We start from the raw sequence: 17,324 nt of genomic DNA on the forward strand, positions 1-17,324 counted from the left end.
CCATGGCAGCGGAGAAATTAACGTATGTAGCAACTGTTGGACGTTTCATTTGGCCCATCTCATCTCCTATATGCACTTTCATTAGCGTGTTAGCCTGTAGCCCCCCTTCGTTTTCCTCTTACGCAAAAAGCAGCGGATGGTTGTGATTTGCTAGCCTCAGCCCTCCCTCTTCGGGGGGTAACTTATTACTGGAGTTAGCAGGCGGAGCTGGTTTCCCTGAGAGATAAATTGTGTGTGGTACAATTGGAGGAGTCGGGTACGAAACTGTCTTTTCGCATTTCCTGTGAGGGACAGTCAAGAGCTAAAGCTTCACCGAAAACAAAACCGTTAAATCAGGAAAAAAGGGGGATTTATCGGGGAGTTAATATGTCTGGGAATAAAGACAGTGACGGCGGATGGAGGACATTTCTGTGGAATTCAGAGAAGAAGGAGTTTCTAGGACGAACAGGCGGCAGTTGGTGTAAGTACTCCTTTTCCTCTTTATTTGGCCAAACTAAAGCGGTAGTTAGCTCCTGTTGTAACCCGGCGGTGTAATGTTAATTAATCATATTAAAGTGGGAACGATAAGCTGCGACAGTGGAAACAGCTTTGGAGGAGATTTTCTGTTTTTTTCCTTCTCATTTCCTGACTGTATGTTACAGACAGCACCTGTTAGATCTTCGTGGCTGTGACATGCTGCGTCGTGACTTCGTTTTTCAATGGAGGCTGTGCTAAAAGTTGGCCTTTCAAATCAGAATTAACCCATTTGTGTTTAACTGAAACGCCTTGTCTCTCAGACTTAAGGTCATTCACATGCTACAGGTCGATTACACTCCCAAAAATGCATGTGATATAAAAATAAGCCAATTAACTCGCTCTAATGATGAATAATTACGCCTTTGTACAGTTGTAGCGACGGTTAACGGACATTTTGGAAATATTTAAATCAGCCAATTAGTTTTATGGTTAATACAGTGCAATAGGGAATGATTACCTAAGGCGTAGCCCATATTGAGCCATTCATTAATAAACGTCCTTTATGAAAAGGTCATCCTGAAGGACAGAGTGTGGTGGGCCAGGACTTTCCATTGGTACACCAAATGCTGAAAGTTGAGTTTTACCTCACAGGACTGCCTCTTTTTTGTATTTAAGCCTTGTAGAAAAACAAGAGGACATTTTATTCCTCTCACTAAGTACCTGAATGGCCAATCCCTGGCTCCTGTGAGTGAGCACAGACCCGGTTATGCTCTACAAACCCAAGATTATTGGATCTAAGCGTTTTACCAATGTTTTAAATACTTTAAGACGGGGGAATGCTCCCCTAATACGGTCAGCAGTGGATGCTGGTTTTGATTGGATAACTGGACACCGTTATATAGTACCAATTAGGCTTAGTTCGCCGTTTTAGGAATAAAACGGCACGTTTTTCCTCATGTATGCCGGGTTTTCGGCCAGTAGACACAACATGGTGCTGAGAGCAGATCACGACTCACATGTCTCAAGAGCCGCCCCTCTCTCCATCTAGCGAGTTTTTTCCCCGAAAGAAAGGACACATTGGTGGGGTTTTTGATTCCAGTTTCATCACCGAGAAGATTAACGAACGCTTGAAGGAAGTATTTCAAGAAATAAAGGCTAATTATCCAACTGTAAATCATTGTAATGTCGCCATTATAGCTGAATACTTGTAAGAATAGCGAGTTTAAGGCGAACTTGCTTTTACTTTTGGGTGGAATTTCTACGTCAAACTGTGTTTTGAGAGTACAATTGTAGGTAGTTGTGTAGTTAAACCCTTATTAAGCATCTATTACATGCTTCCTGTTGCTCTTCGTGGTGAGGGAGAGTGATGTCGCACTAACTAAAAGAGAGCAACAGGTCTGTCTGTGCCCTTGAGTTTAGGAAACCATCCCTCTCTCCCTACACGTACCAAACGTTCATTTATAAAACAGAGAAGTATGATTGAAGAGAACTGTTTCTGAGGTTTTCAGAGGGGAGGATTCAGGAAATGTTTTGTGATCGTTTCAGTGCCTTTCCGTGGTAATTTCAGCGTTAAGGAACCAAGTTGACTGTGTCAGAAAAAATGCACTGCAGAGCTGGTTAAAGCTTTGCTTCAATAAAAACGTCAGAAAAAGTGGAGAGACATCAGTGAGGTGTGAATGTGGTGACGGCCCCTCTCACAACATGCTGCAGCAGTCTGGTGGGGGAGGTGCTCTCTCTCTTCCATTCAAACTCTGCCTCTCACCAGCAGCAGGCCAGGCTTTGAAATATTTACGTTTGTGGGGAACAGTTGTTCAGACCTGGCATTTTTTTCTGGCTTACAAACATGAGGCTGTGTATTTATATCACAGGTGTGGACTTCTTATGCCAATTTTGTCCTCTAAATGGACTGTAATTGGCTCAATAGTAGGGCTTCACAGTAAGTTAGACTTTTATCATTTGTTAGATTACATACAGTCGAAAAGTGGAACCAAAGCATAAGTCTGATCAAACTGGACTTTTAAAATGTGTGTAAACATGTTAGTCTGATTGAAACAATGCTAAATCAATGTCAGGCCAATAGGTTGGAAAATGCAGTGAAGGATAGGTTTACTTTAGCATGTATACTTCAGTCATACCAAGACTGGACTTGGTGCTCTGCACATGCTCCACAGCCTCCATGTAGGGCCTAGGCACAAAAGTTGAGCAGAATAAATGCTAAACATGACATGCATTGTTAAGCATCATAGGCTTGGGGATAACGTGTATTGCTTGTACAAATATAAAGAGCTGTAAAGTCGTTCATGTTTTGCCATTTGACACACAGCCAATTAACTGCTTGCTAACTAATCAGTCCTGTAAGTCAGGAGTAGGGATGCACAGTATTATCGGCATGGTTTCAGATTGAACAGTTAGAGATGACTGATTGAAAAAATTTGGACCAATGCTGGGGTACCAAGCCTAAGTACTCGCAAGACATTGTAATGTACTCTGTATGATTTTAAAACATGATGTCAGCCGCTCATTAGGTGACTATGTAGTCACAGTTAGAGCCATGTCTGCAAGTACTCACATTTGTACTCGCTATTGGTGAGAATCCAAATGTTAGTACTTATACTTGGTCTGGTAAATGTGGTATTAGTGCATCTCTAGCTATTACCTATACCAATGTTTGACAAACATTTCGCTGAAGCCAGTACTGATGTTGATTTTTCATTACTTCTTTTAGTGTAAGATCAGAGTTTGTCTAAAAATCTGAAAATTTCTGCTGATATTTAGAACCAATGTTTGGCTGTATGTATCATTATGTTTTATGGAGTTTTAGGACGAACAGACCTTCAGTCTTTCTTTGTTCATACTCATTCCTTATAAGCTTCAGAGTGTATACGTACTTAAGTTTTTGGTCTGAACTACTAATATCAGTTAAATGAATTTGTATATTTGAGTATCTTGCATCCCTGAATAGACCCAGGTCCATTAGTAAGTAGCTGAAAGAAGGCCTATTGCCACCTACCGTAGTGGAGTTGGACCTACTCCCACCAGTAAATTGTTTCTCTGGGACCAGGACAGCTGTCCCTTTAAAAGGCCCAAATCAACTAAGACCATTGCTCTACTTAACTTTGTATGTGAACAAGTTACAGAACAAGATTTCCTGCTATAAGAAATTACAAACATCTGGATCCTGGATAAATAAGACAAAAAAATAATTTTTCACCCAGCATGCCACCTTTACCACTCTCACAAGTCATTTTCATGCCATCAAGTGAAACGCAAGCTAACTTTCAGCTGCCCCTGGGGTAATTTTTTAGAAATCTAGCGGTAAAAAAATTGAATAGTGTTGAGCTTTAAATTTCTTCTGTCATATTTTGCAGGGCATGTCTAACATTAAAGTAGAATTAATGCCCAAAACTCCCTGCATTCATTTAGAATAACCATGTTTTTTTATGTCAAAGAAATTAAACTGCAATGTCCTCTTTCTCCCCAATATCATTCAGATCTATTAAGTATTCACTTTTTGGTACCCACACAGGCCCTAGGAGGTCTTTTAAACAGCTGAGAAATGTTAACACTTGAGTGAAAAGTCTCAGGGACACAGAAGGCTAACAAAAGGCAACAATGGCAGGTTTCTCACTGCCTGACAAGCCAACATCCTGGAGAAAATATGTAAATTTTCCTTGCAAATTACACCCACCAGTACAACAGGCTCTGACTGCAACATTTTAATTCCTTGGATGCATTCTTTAAAGAAATCACAACAGGATTGTAACCCTACACAACCCATAAGCTCAAGTGTCCGGCGTCAGTTTTCCTCTCAACAGGTGCATCACACAGATGTGGCATGTTTGCATAGCTACTCAGTAGAAAATAGCTTGCTTGGCAACATGTCTGTTTGAAACCTGTAGGCTGCACTGAGTCAATTTAAACATGTAATAACTTTGGAAAAAGATCACAAGGAGTCAGTGCTCATGCTCATCTTTTGTCACTGAGGTGCCGCATGTATTCAACAGTGGTGTTTGAAATGCTTGCATCAGCCTCTGAATGCAAATAAGGCGAAGTTGTGCGCTTGATCACATGAGCAAGGAACTGCTCTGTTTAAAATTCAAAAACTCTCCATATCAGAGTAACACAAGGAGCAGGGATGGGCAGGCTCCTGCAGACCTCTCAGTTTTACAGTCTGTTTCAGTAGATAAGGCTGTGGGGTTAAACCTGTTGTCAACTCGTCTAACTGGTTTCTCTGTGGCTGATTGGGACATGCAACTGGCAGCGTTAAGACATTTTGGGACAGTGCCACAGAAACAGTGAATCAGGAACGGGTAGACTGGTGATGATAATGAGCTGGCTTAGTGTTGGTGTTCAGGAACCTGATAATCAGAAACAGTTTGATGCCAAATGATGGTGGTTACTGTTTGACAGTGATGTAAAAATGATCTGAAATCTTGAGCCAAATCTGAAGGATTTCTAATGTAGAAGAAGCCGAGAGAACAAGGACATTTACATTTTATTTCAAGACCTTGTGCACCAAATGTTGTTTTTTTTGTTTTTTTTTTAAATTGGAACACGAAAGGAGAAATTTAAGGTCTGTCAACAAATACGTTTGTTGTATCAAATATTCAAAGTGCTGCATTGATAGAGTTCTTCTTGAGCTGCTATAAAGGACTATAAACTTTCCATTAAGAGTGTCATCTGATCTTAATGTTTATGATACTTTAACTGGAGCCTCGTGCTGTTTCTGGTGAAGATCTTATCTCCATCACCTCCCTTTACAAACGCAGAGTCCAGTATAGATACTCTATTGTAATACTGATTGAGACAAGAAAAACAGGAAGTTTTTTACTTCAGTTTTTGCTCATCTGTTTCTTACTTTGCTTGACTGAAAAGAGGCAGAAATGCAAATTTCCCATTTCTGGGGGACAAAGTGAAACCTTGTTTAGCTGAGAGGGGACCGTGTTTTCATGAAGAACCTGTTGGAAAGTGACCACTCAGCGGGGGAAGGGTCTGCGTGAGAGGAGGGTGCAGGAATCACCAGTGACTCATGCTGTTGAACTGGAACCACGGCCCCCCCGCTGTTGCATAATTGGAAGTAAATCTTAAATTAGGTGGAAAAAAAATCCTCATGATTGTTCTGAAATAGCTTCCCTGATGAGAAAACAAAAGGGTCATAGAGTGGAAGAACTTCATAGAGGATCAACTGAATACATTTCCAAATGTTTGTTTTGGCATGGAGGTTTTTCTGTTATTAAAGCCAACCACAGTTCCACTTAAGTCCTTAATCACATATTTCTTAGACAGTAGGCTTATCAGTTAAACAGACAGAAATATCTTTTTATTTTTTTATAGTTTTTGGTCATCGAGTTAGAACTACTTTTGGGCTGTGATGGGGACCAAAAATCATATGTTGATATTTAGCTGAATGGTGATTAACAGTAAATACAGAGCATATCTTGTCATGTTGGATCCACATGGATCAAATGCCAAACAGGCACTTTTATTGATGTCCAGCTGCATAATTTCAACATGAAATTACAAAAAATATAAGCTTAAAAAGTAAATTAGATTTAAATATGACTCCACATTTAATGCATCCATTTCAAATACATTATGTTGTGGTGAATAAACAAATGTTTGTTATTCTTACTGTTCATTCAGTCTGTTTTTCTGAGCATTCGGCCTGGCTTCTATTATTTCTGAAACAATTCAACATTGCATTCACCAGTGGCCAGGGGAAGTTGGAAGAAACATATAACGTCATTAAACACAGCATAAACTGTAGACATAATTGAAATTGTTTTACCCATTATTTTAGTTGAAAATGGACTGTTTTATCGTAAAAACACAATATGTTGTCCAGCTTGTACTGCACATACTAGATAATAAATAACTAAAAGTGATGAATCAATGCATCTGTTATAAATATCAGTATTGCCTGATACCGGCCCTGTTGGCAAACATCAATCATAGGTGATTAATGTGGCATAAACAGATATCAGCAGAAAATGCATCTAAGACCTCCAACTGCTACCAAGAAGAAATGTCATGAGGCAGAAAGAAAATCAAACCAGATGATGATGTTTATAAAGTCAAAATTTACCTTTTAACTGGAAAAATGATTTTTTTTCCTCATAAAATTACACCCTTTTAGACTGAAAAATTTAGTTTGTCTGATAAAGTTTCCAGAAACTTTTTTTCTTGGGAAAAGAAATACATCCTTTTTACTTTTAATTTTTGTGAGAGTGGCCCTGATACTTTTAGAGACCTGTAAGACAAACTGATTAGTTTTCACGTTGAACAAGAGGAAAATGCTGGTACAGTAGGTGAGTTACCACAAATGAAGGAATAAAAAAATATGACACTAATTCTTACAATTGGTGAATGTGAGCCCATTCAGACAAAATGTATGGACATGCAGGACAGAAAAAGTACTAATTGTAGAAAAGGGATATGGCCTGATGAAAATCCTGATCAAAATGCAGCCCTCTATCATGATAAAGTTGCCCAAAAGGAGCTGAACACAGCCACTTCTTTACCTTAAACCCACAGCCCTAATTACACGCCAGCAGTTTGGAGATATACTGTATGGCCACCATCTCTACACTCAAGTCATTAAATGTCAAATATTTATGAAACATTTCTTTATTCCTACCTTGTAGTTATCGATCGAAACATGTCACAAAGATAACTTTTTAATAATCTGTTATTCAGAGCTACTTTCCAGCTGTTTTTGTTGTATGTCTTTGTTTATTAGTGAATTATAAACATCTCTGAATTTTTGAGTTTGAGTGTAATCTCCCTTAGATTGTCTGTTTTACAGTGGTACAAAGCTAAACAAAGCAGTGGATCCTCACAGTTGAGAAGCAAAATTTGAAAAAATGTTTATGTTTTTTGCTGTTTACATGAGTAAAACTGTTAATTATCAAACAAGCTGTTGATTTATCAACTAATCAATGATTTTTTCCACTGAAGTTAACATGATTCATGACCTTTATGCTCCTTTTCTCTTACAGTTAAAATCCTCTTGTTCTACGTGATATTTTATGGATGCTTGGCTGGAATTTTCATCGGCACCATTCAGGCGCTGCTGCTTACAATAAGTAACTACAAGCCCACCTATCAGGACAGAGTCGCCCCTCCAGGTAAATAAATTCTTCTCTTTGCTTTAGTAATGTAGATGATAAAGCTGTGGTGAAGTTTGATTTATCAGCTCAGAAAGTCAAGAAGCACCATTCCTAGAACAGGTAGATATGGTTCCCTTTCTTTCTTCAATAATGAGTCCTGTCTGTGGTTCATCAAGTCAAACTGACTGTTGGGGTGTGCCTTTAAGCAGCTCCTCTATCATAACTCTTTCTGACCTTAGATAGGTTCAGCCATTTTGTCCTTCACTCCTCTGAGCCAGTCAATGTTTCCCCCCTGAGGCTACAGGGAGACTGTTGGAGCTCACACTCATTGTGATTAAAATGTACACCATGAACACGTCACAGCCGACATGTTTACATACACATGCACATATGAATGTGTGGCAGCCACAGTTTGTAGGAATGGAAAGATTTGTCACAGCCCAGAGGCCTCTAAAGCTTGTTCTTGTGGGAAAAATTCTAATCTATAATCTTTTGAAAACATCAGACAGTGCCACAGCCACACTGAGAGCGTTTCGAAATTTCCTGCAAAGCCCTGAGACGGTGCAGATTTGAAGTGCCTGGCCTCGTCTTGTTGTGCCAGTACTTGTTTGCACAGCACATGCTCCTCTAGCCTTGGCGGTATTTTTAGCAGCCATTGTAAACGACTGGCTTCATGTACACGGGATAGTTTTAGCTGCCTGTTTGTCTGACAGACGTCCACGACTGTGTACAATCAAAGAGTAACCCTGGCAAGAGGAAGAAGTGCGCAGCGCTTTGAGCTGAAGTGAGTTTCCAGTAGTGGCAAGATAAAGGAAGCAGGGAGTAGTTACATGTTTTTTTTTTCTGAGCTCGAGCCCGCCTCTCACTCTGGGGCTAAAAGTTTCCATTGTGAGAGAGACACACGTGAGAGTGCATGGGTGGGGGCAGGGGACTGGTTAACTTTCACAAGCCACCACTGAAATTCAAATGACTGCATGTCAGCTCTCTGTCTCTGCTACACAAATGCCTAGAGTGTTGCTCATAAGTCCACCACCGATTAAACAGCTCAACAGTGAGGCTGAGGAGAGGTTCATAAAATGTCATGTTTCCTTTTCGCTCCTCTTACCCATCTCACTCCCTCTGCATGCCACGCCTCACTGAGGCCTTGTGCACAAGGTCTGTGGAAAATTACTGCTATAAAGAGCTGACAGAGACCATCAGAGGAAATCCCCAAGACCCTACATTGTGTGTTGCCCTAAGATAATAGAGCAGAAACAGAGAATGGCTCACATGATCTACAGAACAGCTTCTGTCAGGCATTCCTCCTCACAACTACACAACAGATTTAGAGTTCCCTCTTTCCACTACTGTCCTAACTCAATGTTTTCTTCTTTATTCTCTTATTCCCTAACAAAATTATTGTGTTTTTCAGGTCTATCACACACTCCTCGTTCAGATAAATCTGAAATTGCTTTCACAAAGTCGGATGAGAAGACATATAAGAAGTACGTCGACAGCTTGAAGACTTTCCTTGAGCCATATGATGATGCACGTCAGGTCGACCAGATGAAATTTGAAAACTGTGGAGGCAAGTAAAAGCCAATCATGCTCAGTCATAGTCTCAGGATGAGTATTTATCTGTTACTTATAAACATTTAGCTTGGTTTAATCCAGAAGTGAGCAAAGTTCGATAAAATGTAACTGTTAAACATTAGTGAAGGCCTTAACATTGATATTAAAATGAGGGCTGTTAGAGTTAATGCACTAATCCAAATTAATGAAGGTCTTAGTAAATTAGTAAATTAATTATTTTTAACTGGATTAATCGCACACTCTATTGTTCCTTTCAGCACACTTTGGTTAAGCCACAGCAGCATCTCCCTGCAGTCACAGTGATGTAAAAGAAATCCACTACCATGCTTTAATGTCTCATTTCTGTTTAAAAAACACAAAGACAGCTCAGTTGAGAAGACCAAAGTCATCTGCACCTTTAGATATCAAACATTTCATTTTTTTAATGTTCTCTTTCTGCCTTTTCAGTCCATGACAAGTTCCTTTTTATTGTTAAGTTCATATCATAATCTTTGATCTACCTAAAGTTTATTTGCTTAAAAAAAAGCAGGCCTGTATCCAAACAAAAAGATAGTTACCAAAATCTGAAATGCAACAAAATAGTTTTAAATGGAAATTAAAAGAATCTCAAAAACAAAATAGTTTTAAATGGAAATTAAAAGAATCTCAAAAAGGGAAGATGAATTGCTATTGATGTCAGAATTCCCAGATTAATTGTGGTTACATTTTTTATGGTTTGACAGCTCTAGTTAAAAACCTTATAAGTCTGATGGTCCACCCTGGGCCGTCCAAGTGTTTTCTCCTCGTAATCACAAATGGTTACACAGCTGCATTTTCTAAGACCCATACCATACACTGACTTACAGTTTTAGTCACATTTTAGTCATCTTTAACCTTTACAGTTTAAGTCAACCAAAACTCAAACCATTTCTGTCCAGTATTGGTCAATAAAAAGTCCTTACATTCTATTCTTACCTTTTAGTCACAATGTTTTTTCTCTTTGAACTAATTTAATTAGCCATATTTTGAAAGTGATATTATTATTATTATAATATTGTTATTATTATTGATAATGAAAGGACAAAAAAGAGACAAATCTAAGCAAGTCCAACCGTCTTTATCTCCTGCAGTTCAGAACAATAGATTCACATATGTTTGTTTTGTTTTTATAGCCCTTCCGTAGTAACTTCTCGCATAGCTGGGCATGATTCTGTAATTGTACTGTGTGAAATCATCAGTCTTAGGGGTCGAGTAGTCCAGTGATGCTACTCCATGCTGAGCACTGATAACGCAGTCGGTGGATGTTGACAGACAGTGGGGCACACAGTCAAACTGCAGCGCAGCCATGACAGACTGAGAACAGTCCCAGTGGAAGTCACGGGTTAGTCTAGTCTTCCTACTGCAAAAAAGGTAGTTGACTAACAGTTTTGGTTGATGACATTAACACTGGCTAAAAAGTTATAGCTTAATTCTTAGGAACATGGGTCTTGTCCCCCAAACTCAGATAAAGATTTAATCCTAATACACTCTATCCATAAAGATCTAGCATTGCTTCAAATATACAAATAATAGCAACCTTTTTCATTCTCTCTAGCTCAGCCTCAAAAGTATGTCATACATTTAAGTGAGGCTGCGGTTCACAATAAAAGTGGCCAGTTATTAAATAAACTCTCTGAAATTTAAGAGGCAGTACACAAGGATCAAACAATTTTGAAAAAAAAATTGAGATAATCTTGACTCAATTTGCAAAGTTGAATTGTATTCAAGGGAGTGGTCATTTTTATGCCATTCTCATTTTTTAAAAGAAAAACAAACACAAACATTAGGAGAGTATGATTTTTGCGAACTATTCTAGATAAACTGGAAGCTCCAATATTTGCATGATACATAGAGGATAGCATCCCTCCTGGAAAAAAGTATTAAACCGATATTTTGGCACACATTTCAGGTTACAGAAATATTGCACCGTCATTGATTTAAAGATTGCAGTTGGCCATACTGCTATTTAATCTGATTCTTGATAAATTTCCCAGCCTTACTGTATGCCTTTTACTTTGACAATAATGTTAACTGAAACTTAAGTTCACTGAAGTTGAAAGTTTTGATGATTTACTTTCAAACCAACTTCCATGATAACAATGAAAAGGAAAAAACACTTTATGATTAATGGAATAACACACTTGTGCCCAGCTCTGTTTTGATCATAGAAACCTACTAAAGAAATAATTTATCTCATCTTGACTTCATTCATACTCTGGAAGGAAATGCACTGCTTTATGCATATCTCTGTGCATAAGGTGAAACATGTCTTCTTCATATTGTTTGCAGACACTCCTCTGCCATACAGAGAACGCGGGGCTCTGGAAGGCGAACCAGGACAGAGGAAAGCGTGCCGTTTCAGCCGCACTCTGCTTGGCAGCTGCTCAGGAGAAAGTGATCCCACGTTCGGCTTCAAAGAGGGGAAGCCTTGCATCATCGTCAAGCTCAACAGGATCGTCAACTTCAGACCAAGGGTAGGTTTACTGCTCATTTACAATGTTATAGCTCGTTATCGTCATGCTCACGCTGATAAAGGCACACGTATCACACTATAAAACAAAGTTATTAAGCCAGTAAAGTTACAGTCTCCAAGAAAAAGGATTCAGCAGCAGTAGAAGGACATTCTTTAAGGTGATTATTCAAGAGCAGTTAGTGTGAACTAGTATGAACTGCCAGTCACAAAGAACGTTTTATTTGGCAAGTGTGATCTACATAGCAAAATAAGCTATAGACGGTGTTTCTTACATCTGATCATAAATAAGTCAGGATCATAAAAGGAGCTCTTTGTTTAATTAGCTGGAAATAAAATGGTGATGCTGCAGCATAAAGATAACACCAAGAAACACTGACAACTTAAAACAGCTTCATCAAGCAACTTTGCACCAGGCCCAGCTCACAAACAGAGAAAACAATTCAGTTAATCAAATTTACAACAATGAATGTAGACATCAGTCTAAAGATTTTTTTTTTAATGTTAGCAAATCAAATATTAAATATTTGCTTGGTCCAGTGTCTGAAATCTAAAGAATAGAATTTTGAGTCTTTGATTTAGAACGGCTAGTTTGTCAGGGAATTATACTTCTACTATTCTAATGAAAATAAAACATCAATACTTGTTTCAACAATAATTCATACAGCCTTTTCAGACTGGGTGCATGTCTGCTCAAGCTTGCACCATCATGGCTGTTAAACCAGGCCATAATGAGCTTCATAATGGCTGTTTATACCTGCTCTTGATGTCCTGTCTTTCTTCAGAAGTTTTACCTCAATAAAGCTCCCCATAAGTGACCTGATTCATTGTTTAAGTAAGCTAGGAAACCATGAACCAAGTGAGTTCCTCCAAAGAATGTCTAAACCGGATTTTTACTTTAAAATGCACAAACCAGAAGTGTAACTGTATTGTTTATCCTGCCTGTGACACATTCCACCAATGTGAACATACAGAGTATCTACTAAAGCAAGCTAAGTAAGACTCTTGTCATTTTCTGTCTATTTTTGATGAGAGGCACAATTAGCTCGCAGTAATAGCCAAGCGTTTTATTCTCTAGATTCTCAGTACAAGTACCTTTACTTTCTAACACGCATGCTGCAATGAAAATCAAGCTGTGATGCGGTCATTACTCCAGTGCTATGCACCCAGTCTGGAACAGCCTATTGGCACTCACGCATTACAAAGCAGAAATCAATTCATCATTGCTGCTCAAAAACATTGCATGCCAAGCCACTGTCTTCAGTGCAGCAAAAAAGAACCAAAGGACCCACTGCAGCAGCAGTTTGTAGGCTGCGTGACAATTATTCTCTGTATGTTTGTTAAAAAACCTCCAAGACAGTTTATGAAAAGTTAAATAACTTACGGTAGCATTTCCATTGAGCCTGGAACTCAGGTGACTTGTCGAAAGTTTTAAGAATTAGTCCACACCATTAAACCAGATATTGAACACCTTTTTATCAATTTTAATCCGTTTTTCAATAATTTATTACTGCTAACCTGAATGCTAAGCATCATATTGTTTTCCCTTTGTGAGGGTCTGTCAACCAATGCTAGGCTGTTCTGTTATCATGTCATGCTGCCTGAATAGGGCATAATGGAGAGAGAGACAGAAAGAGCCTTTGATGCGGCTAATGTTTTGCTGCAAAGCTCAATAATCAGCAGGAAAAACAACTTTCAGGGTCACAGAGAGGCTGATATGATTTTATTTGTTGAGCGATGTTCTGACTCAAATTAAGGGCTGAAATAATTTGTTAGTCTTCCATGACAGCTGAGCGACACCAACACTCTGGTGTCAGATTTGGTATCAGGCAGGAAAAAAAGGTATTGGAACATCCGTGGTTGAATCTACAGGTATAAAGTCATTAAATAATTGCTGTTGAGTGATTTGAAAAGAAAGCTACCAAGTCTGTAGTCTGCCTCTGAGGTGGACTGGGTCCCGCAACTTGAAGCTACATTAGCGTAACACACATGACTATCCATACAAACTTTTGGCAGTAGATTCTACTTGATACTAGATTCTAATTTGTGGAACAGAAATCGGTAGTTTAGACAATAATTCCAAGAAGTTAAGTAAAATGTCTTTATCTTTTGAAAGTGATTCTGTTATATGTTTAAGGCCTGTATCTAACTGGCAACAGACACAGACCATTTCTATTTGCATTGTCCTTTGCACCCTGCGATTGACTGGTGACCTATTTAGGGTGTATCCCGCTTCCCCCCAATGACAGCTGGGATAGGCTTCAGCCCCCATGACCCCGAACGGGATAAGCGGTATAGAAAATGGATGGATGGCTTGCCCATAGCCCATTTATTTGATTACAACTTGTAAGCAAGTTTACATCCTGCCTAATTCTGACCTTCATTTCATCTACATTAACACCAGTGTCATTATACAGCCTTACATTATAATCTAATTATTGAATAAAGGTCTCATTACATAAAAGGTATGTTTTCCATTTAGATCCCTTAAAAAGTGGTGAAATACTTGAGTATTAGTCTTACTAAAGTACATGCTCACTTGTTGTTTTCAGAGTTGCACCATTCAAAAAAGTTTTGCTACAACATAGGGTTATGTAGCCATGTTGTATCCCACAATGCATTGTAAAACATAGTGTTCAACTTACGGTCACTGTCTGAGCAATTTATATGATAATGAACAGTGGTGCAAGGCTGAAAGTGATGTTTTTCTGCTCTTAATGCACCACCAGCATGAGTATTTGGTAGTCTTTTCACAAAACTCTATGGTTTTTCTTCTGTTAGGAGGAAAGGATCTACAGCAGATGAACAGTTTCTCTCCATGATGAAGGATCTACAATGAAATAGTTTTTAACTATATATTTTCCACTCGATGACTACAAGCACCAACATATGCACAAATAACTGAGCGGTGGTGCAATCATTTACCTAACTATTTTGAAGAAAGAAAATAACTTTTGAATAAAATATTATCTTTAATTTTTAAATATGTCCAATTTAGTACATGTCATGAAATTCTACCATTCCTTTTTTTCAGACCTGAGCTGTTGATGCTGCTCATTTTGATTGTGAAGCAGCAATAATTTTATTTAATGTTATTATAGGTAGTCAGAGGGACAAAAAGAAACTAGTGCCTAAAATATCGACTCCAGAGACTTAAAGTAGTTCAGCAGTCGTCCCTAACCTTTTCACCTTGGAGGCCCCCTCGTATCCAAAAAAGCTGAGCCCCCAAGACCCAAATAAAAAAAATGATGCATTACTGTCAAAAATCAACATTGATTTTGATGGTTTCATTGATTGAACCCTAGGAAAATAGGTTTTCTCAACCAAAGACATTTGAATAAACTGTTTAATAAATGCTTTATCCTGATTTTAGTTCATATGTGCAAATCTGGTTTCACAGCCTTGGAGCAGGAAAAGCCTTGCACCTACCCTGAGATCTTTGGTATCTCTGGGGCCCCAGACCCCTGGTTGGGGGCCAGTGCTGTTTAGGTAGTAGGGGACGACTTTGTGATTTGGGACACATAGCTGGTTCTCCTTCCATCAACAATGAAGCCTCACAAACAACATGAATCCAGTTCCTCAATCTCTCTCTCCATTCCTTTTCAGGCTCCCTCAAACAATCAGACACTTCCAGAGCCTGTTCAGGGAAAACTACAGCCCAATCTGATCCCCATTCACTGCAAAAATAAGGTAAGTTTGACACCACAGCATCAGGGTGAATTAAACCGTTGTCAAGGATTTTCTGAAGTCTTTTTGCTTTCCAAAGGTTGGATTTTAGTTTATTTCATTTGTTTTTGCAGAGAGACGAGGACGAGGGCAAGATTGGGGAGATCAAGTACTTTGGCATGGGTGAAGGCTTCCCCCTCCAGTACTACCCCTACTATGGCAAACTGCTGCACCCCCAGTATCTGCAGCCTCTGGTGGCCATCCAGTTCACCAACCTCACCGTGGGCACGGAACTCCGCGTCGAATGCAAAGCTTTTGGAGCAAACATCGACTACAGCGAGAAAGATCGCTACCAAGGACGCTTTGACGTTAAGTTCACTATCAGCTCGTGACCTCAGCCGTGACGCGCACCACTCTTCATTTTGAAACAAATCAAATGTAGAGAGAAATAAAAGAGTTCAGATAAACACCACTAGTCTTTGAACATTCATAATATACAGGACCTACACTTAATCTGTGTGCTTTACACTAGCTTTTCTGTGTGTTTGTCAAGGGTTAGAATGTAAAAAAAAACAAGAGTAGCAATAGCAAATATTTATTCTACTGTACATGAAAATATTCCTTGAGCCATGGGATGTGTTCATCTATTACTGTAAAACTGCAATTCCACTACTGACGTGTAGCGAGCTGTGTTTCATCCTAATGTGCTCTCTATATATTTTTGGAGTGTCCAGTGCTGTAGTCGAGTCCTGTTGTAACCTCTCCCGTCTTATGTCAGCTTTAGTGGTCCAAGGTGTGTGAGCTCCGTGTCTGTGTGCAGGTGTGTGTTAGTTTATGTGAGTGCGTGGAGTGTGTGTTAATGTGCTACGACTAACTGAAATACTAGCATGGTACTCTGAACCTTTAAGGCCCATGTCTGAGTAAATGACGCGCTCCATGGAATAACCTTTTTATTTTTTTCCTAGTGTTTCTTTATCCAAGTTGTGGAAGGATACATTTGTTCACCTTTTTCTTTGTTGTTCACCTTAGCTGTAGGATTTGGTTTAACAACATTTCTGTTGATACATCTGTTCATTCTTAATTCATAGTGTAGAGCTTTGTGGGTCCAGCCTAGAAGACTGTCACCTCCATGGAAACAGTGGCAACTCAGTGCTTTGAAATCTGTTTTTGCTGGAGACATCACATAACGTGATGCTACTTACTATTGAATGTTTTAGCCATTTTCATGGTGGAAGAATTTTATATTTATGCAGTTGTACATTTTTTTTTCAAAGTTTAATGTTATGAATCCAATACCAAAGTCGCTGGTCAAAAAGAGTTACAGTAATATCAGAGGCAATGCAGTATCCCGTGTAATAAGATGTTTAGTTGGTGTGAAAATACTTAATTCAATGTTGAAGATCAAAACACTTGTCAGGAGTCTGCTCTTGTCACTTTATTTAATCTGCATAAGGCTGAAACAATAAACAGAAAAATGAGACAACTGTGAAGTCATTGAATAACAGAAACATCTTTTCTCCTTTGCATTCATCCATCCAGAATCTTGAAAAAATACTGCACCTGTGGAAGAAAAATACACTTAAGTTAGGGCTGTTAATGTTCACACTCACAGTTAATGCATTAAAAAATAATAACGAAAATTATTCTTATGACCAAGTTTGACCACAACCTCCTCCCCTAGTCCTCCAGCATGGATGTTTACATGCCTTGAGGTGAAAGTGATGAGTGAGGAGACGGACCCACTCCTGATGAACAGCAAATTCTGATCTAAAAAGCTGCCGAATGGAAGTTTAGATAAAACTGAAGTTATTTTTGTACTTGATTTGTTACTCTGCTGATTAAGTCAGCAGTGTGTTGATTTTATTGTCCAGCAAATTAAGATACTTATTTATATTTATTATTTACAAACCATTACAACTAAGCTGAGATGTTGAAAAAGTTAAAAATCTATTGTTTACGATACTTGTTCTTTTATCTCAAAAATAAGTACCTGGTATCATTTTAAATGCCTGATTAATCATGTATTTATGTGA

The 17,324-nt window shown here is 38.7% G+C and overlaps 2 protein-coding genes across 2 annotated transcripts in view; one reads left to right on the plus strand and one right to left on the minus strand.

The window, feature by feature from the left end:
- Nucleotides 1-210: 210 nt before the first annotated feature.
- atp1b1a (ATPase Na+/K+ transporting subunit beta 1a) lies at nucleotides 211-16,771 on the plus strand. Its single transcript, XM_041790862.1, has 6 exons — nucleotides 211-460; nucleotides 7,455-7,583; nucleotides 8,977-9,132; nucleotides 11,445-11,629; nucleotides 15,232-15,315; nucleotides 15,426-16,771. Exons 1-6 carry the CDS (start codon nucleotides 367-369, stop codon nucleotides 15,681-15,683), a joined length of 906 nt encoding a protein of 301 aa, XP_041646796.1. The 5' UTR covers nucleotides 211-366; the 3' UTR covers nucleotides 15,684-16,771.
- Nucleotides 16,712-17,324, minus strand: part of nme7 (NME/NM23 family member 7) — a 49,141-nt gene continuing 48,528 nt past the window's right edge. The window contains exon 12 of the mRNA XM_041790861.1: nucleotides 16,712-16,851. Within this exon, the coding sequence (XP_041646795.1) occupies nucleotides 16,819-16,851 (33 nt within the window). The 3' untranslated portion in view covers nucleotides 16,712-16,818. The remainder of the gene's footprint in view (nucleotides 16,852-17,324) is intronic.

The sequence above is a fragment of the Cheilinus undulatus genome, linkage group 7, assembly GCF_018320785.1.
Source record: "Cheilinus undulatus linkage group 7, ASM1832078v1, whole genome shotgun sequence".
Lineage (NCBI taxonomy): Eukaryota > Metazoa > Chordata > Actinopteri > Labriformes > Labridae > Cheilinus > Cheilinus undulatus.

Bases quoted from the DNA above. Each gene is read 5' to 3' on its own strand.
- atp1b1a (XM_041790862.1), top strand. From the start codon at position 367: ATGTCTGGGAATAAAGACAGTGACGGCGGATGGAGGACATTTCTGTGG. The intron at 11,630-15,231 runs GTAGGTTTACTG...ATTCCTTTTCAG, and splicing joins TCGTCAACTTCAGACCAAGG to GCTCCCTCAAACAATCAGAC. The intron at 15,316-15,425 runs GTAAGTTTGACA...TTGTTTTTGCAG, and splicing joins CCATTCACTGCAAAAATAAG to AGAGACGAGGACGAGGGCAA.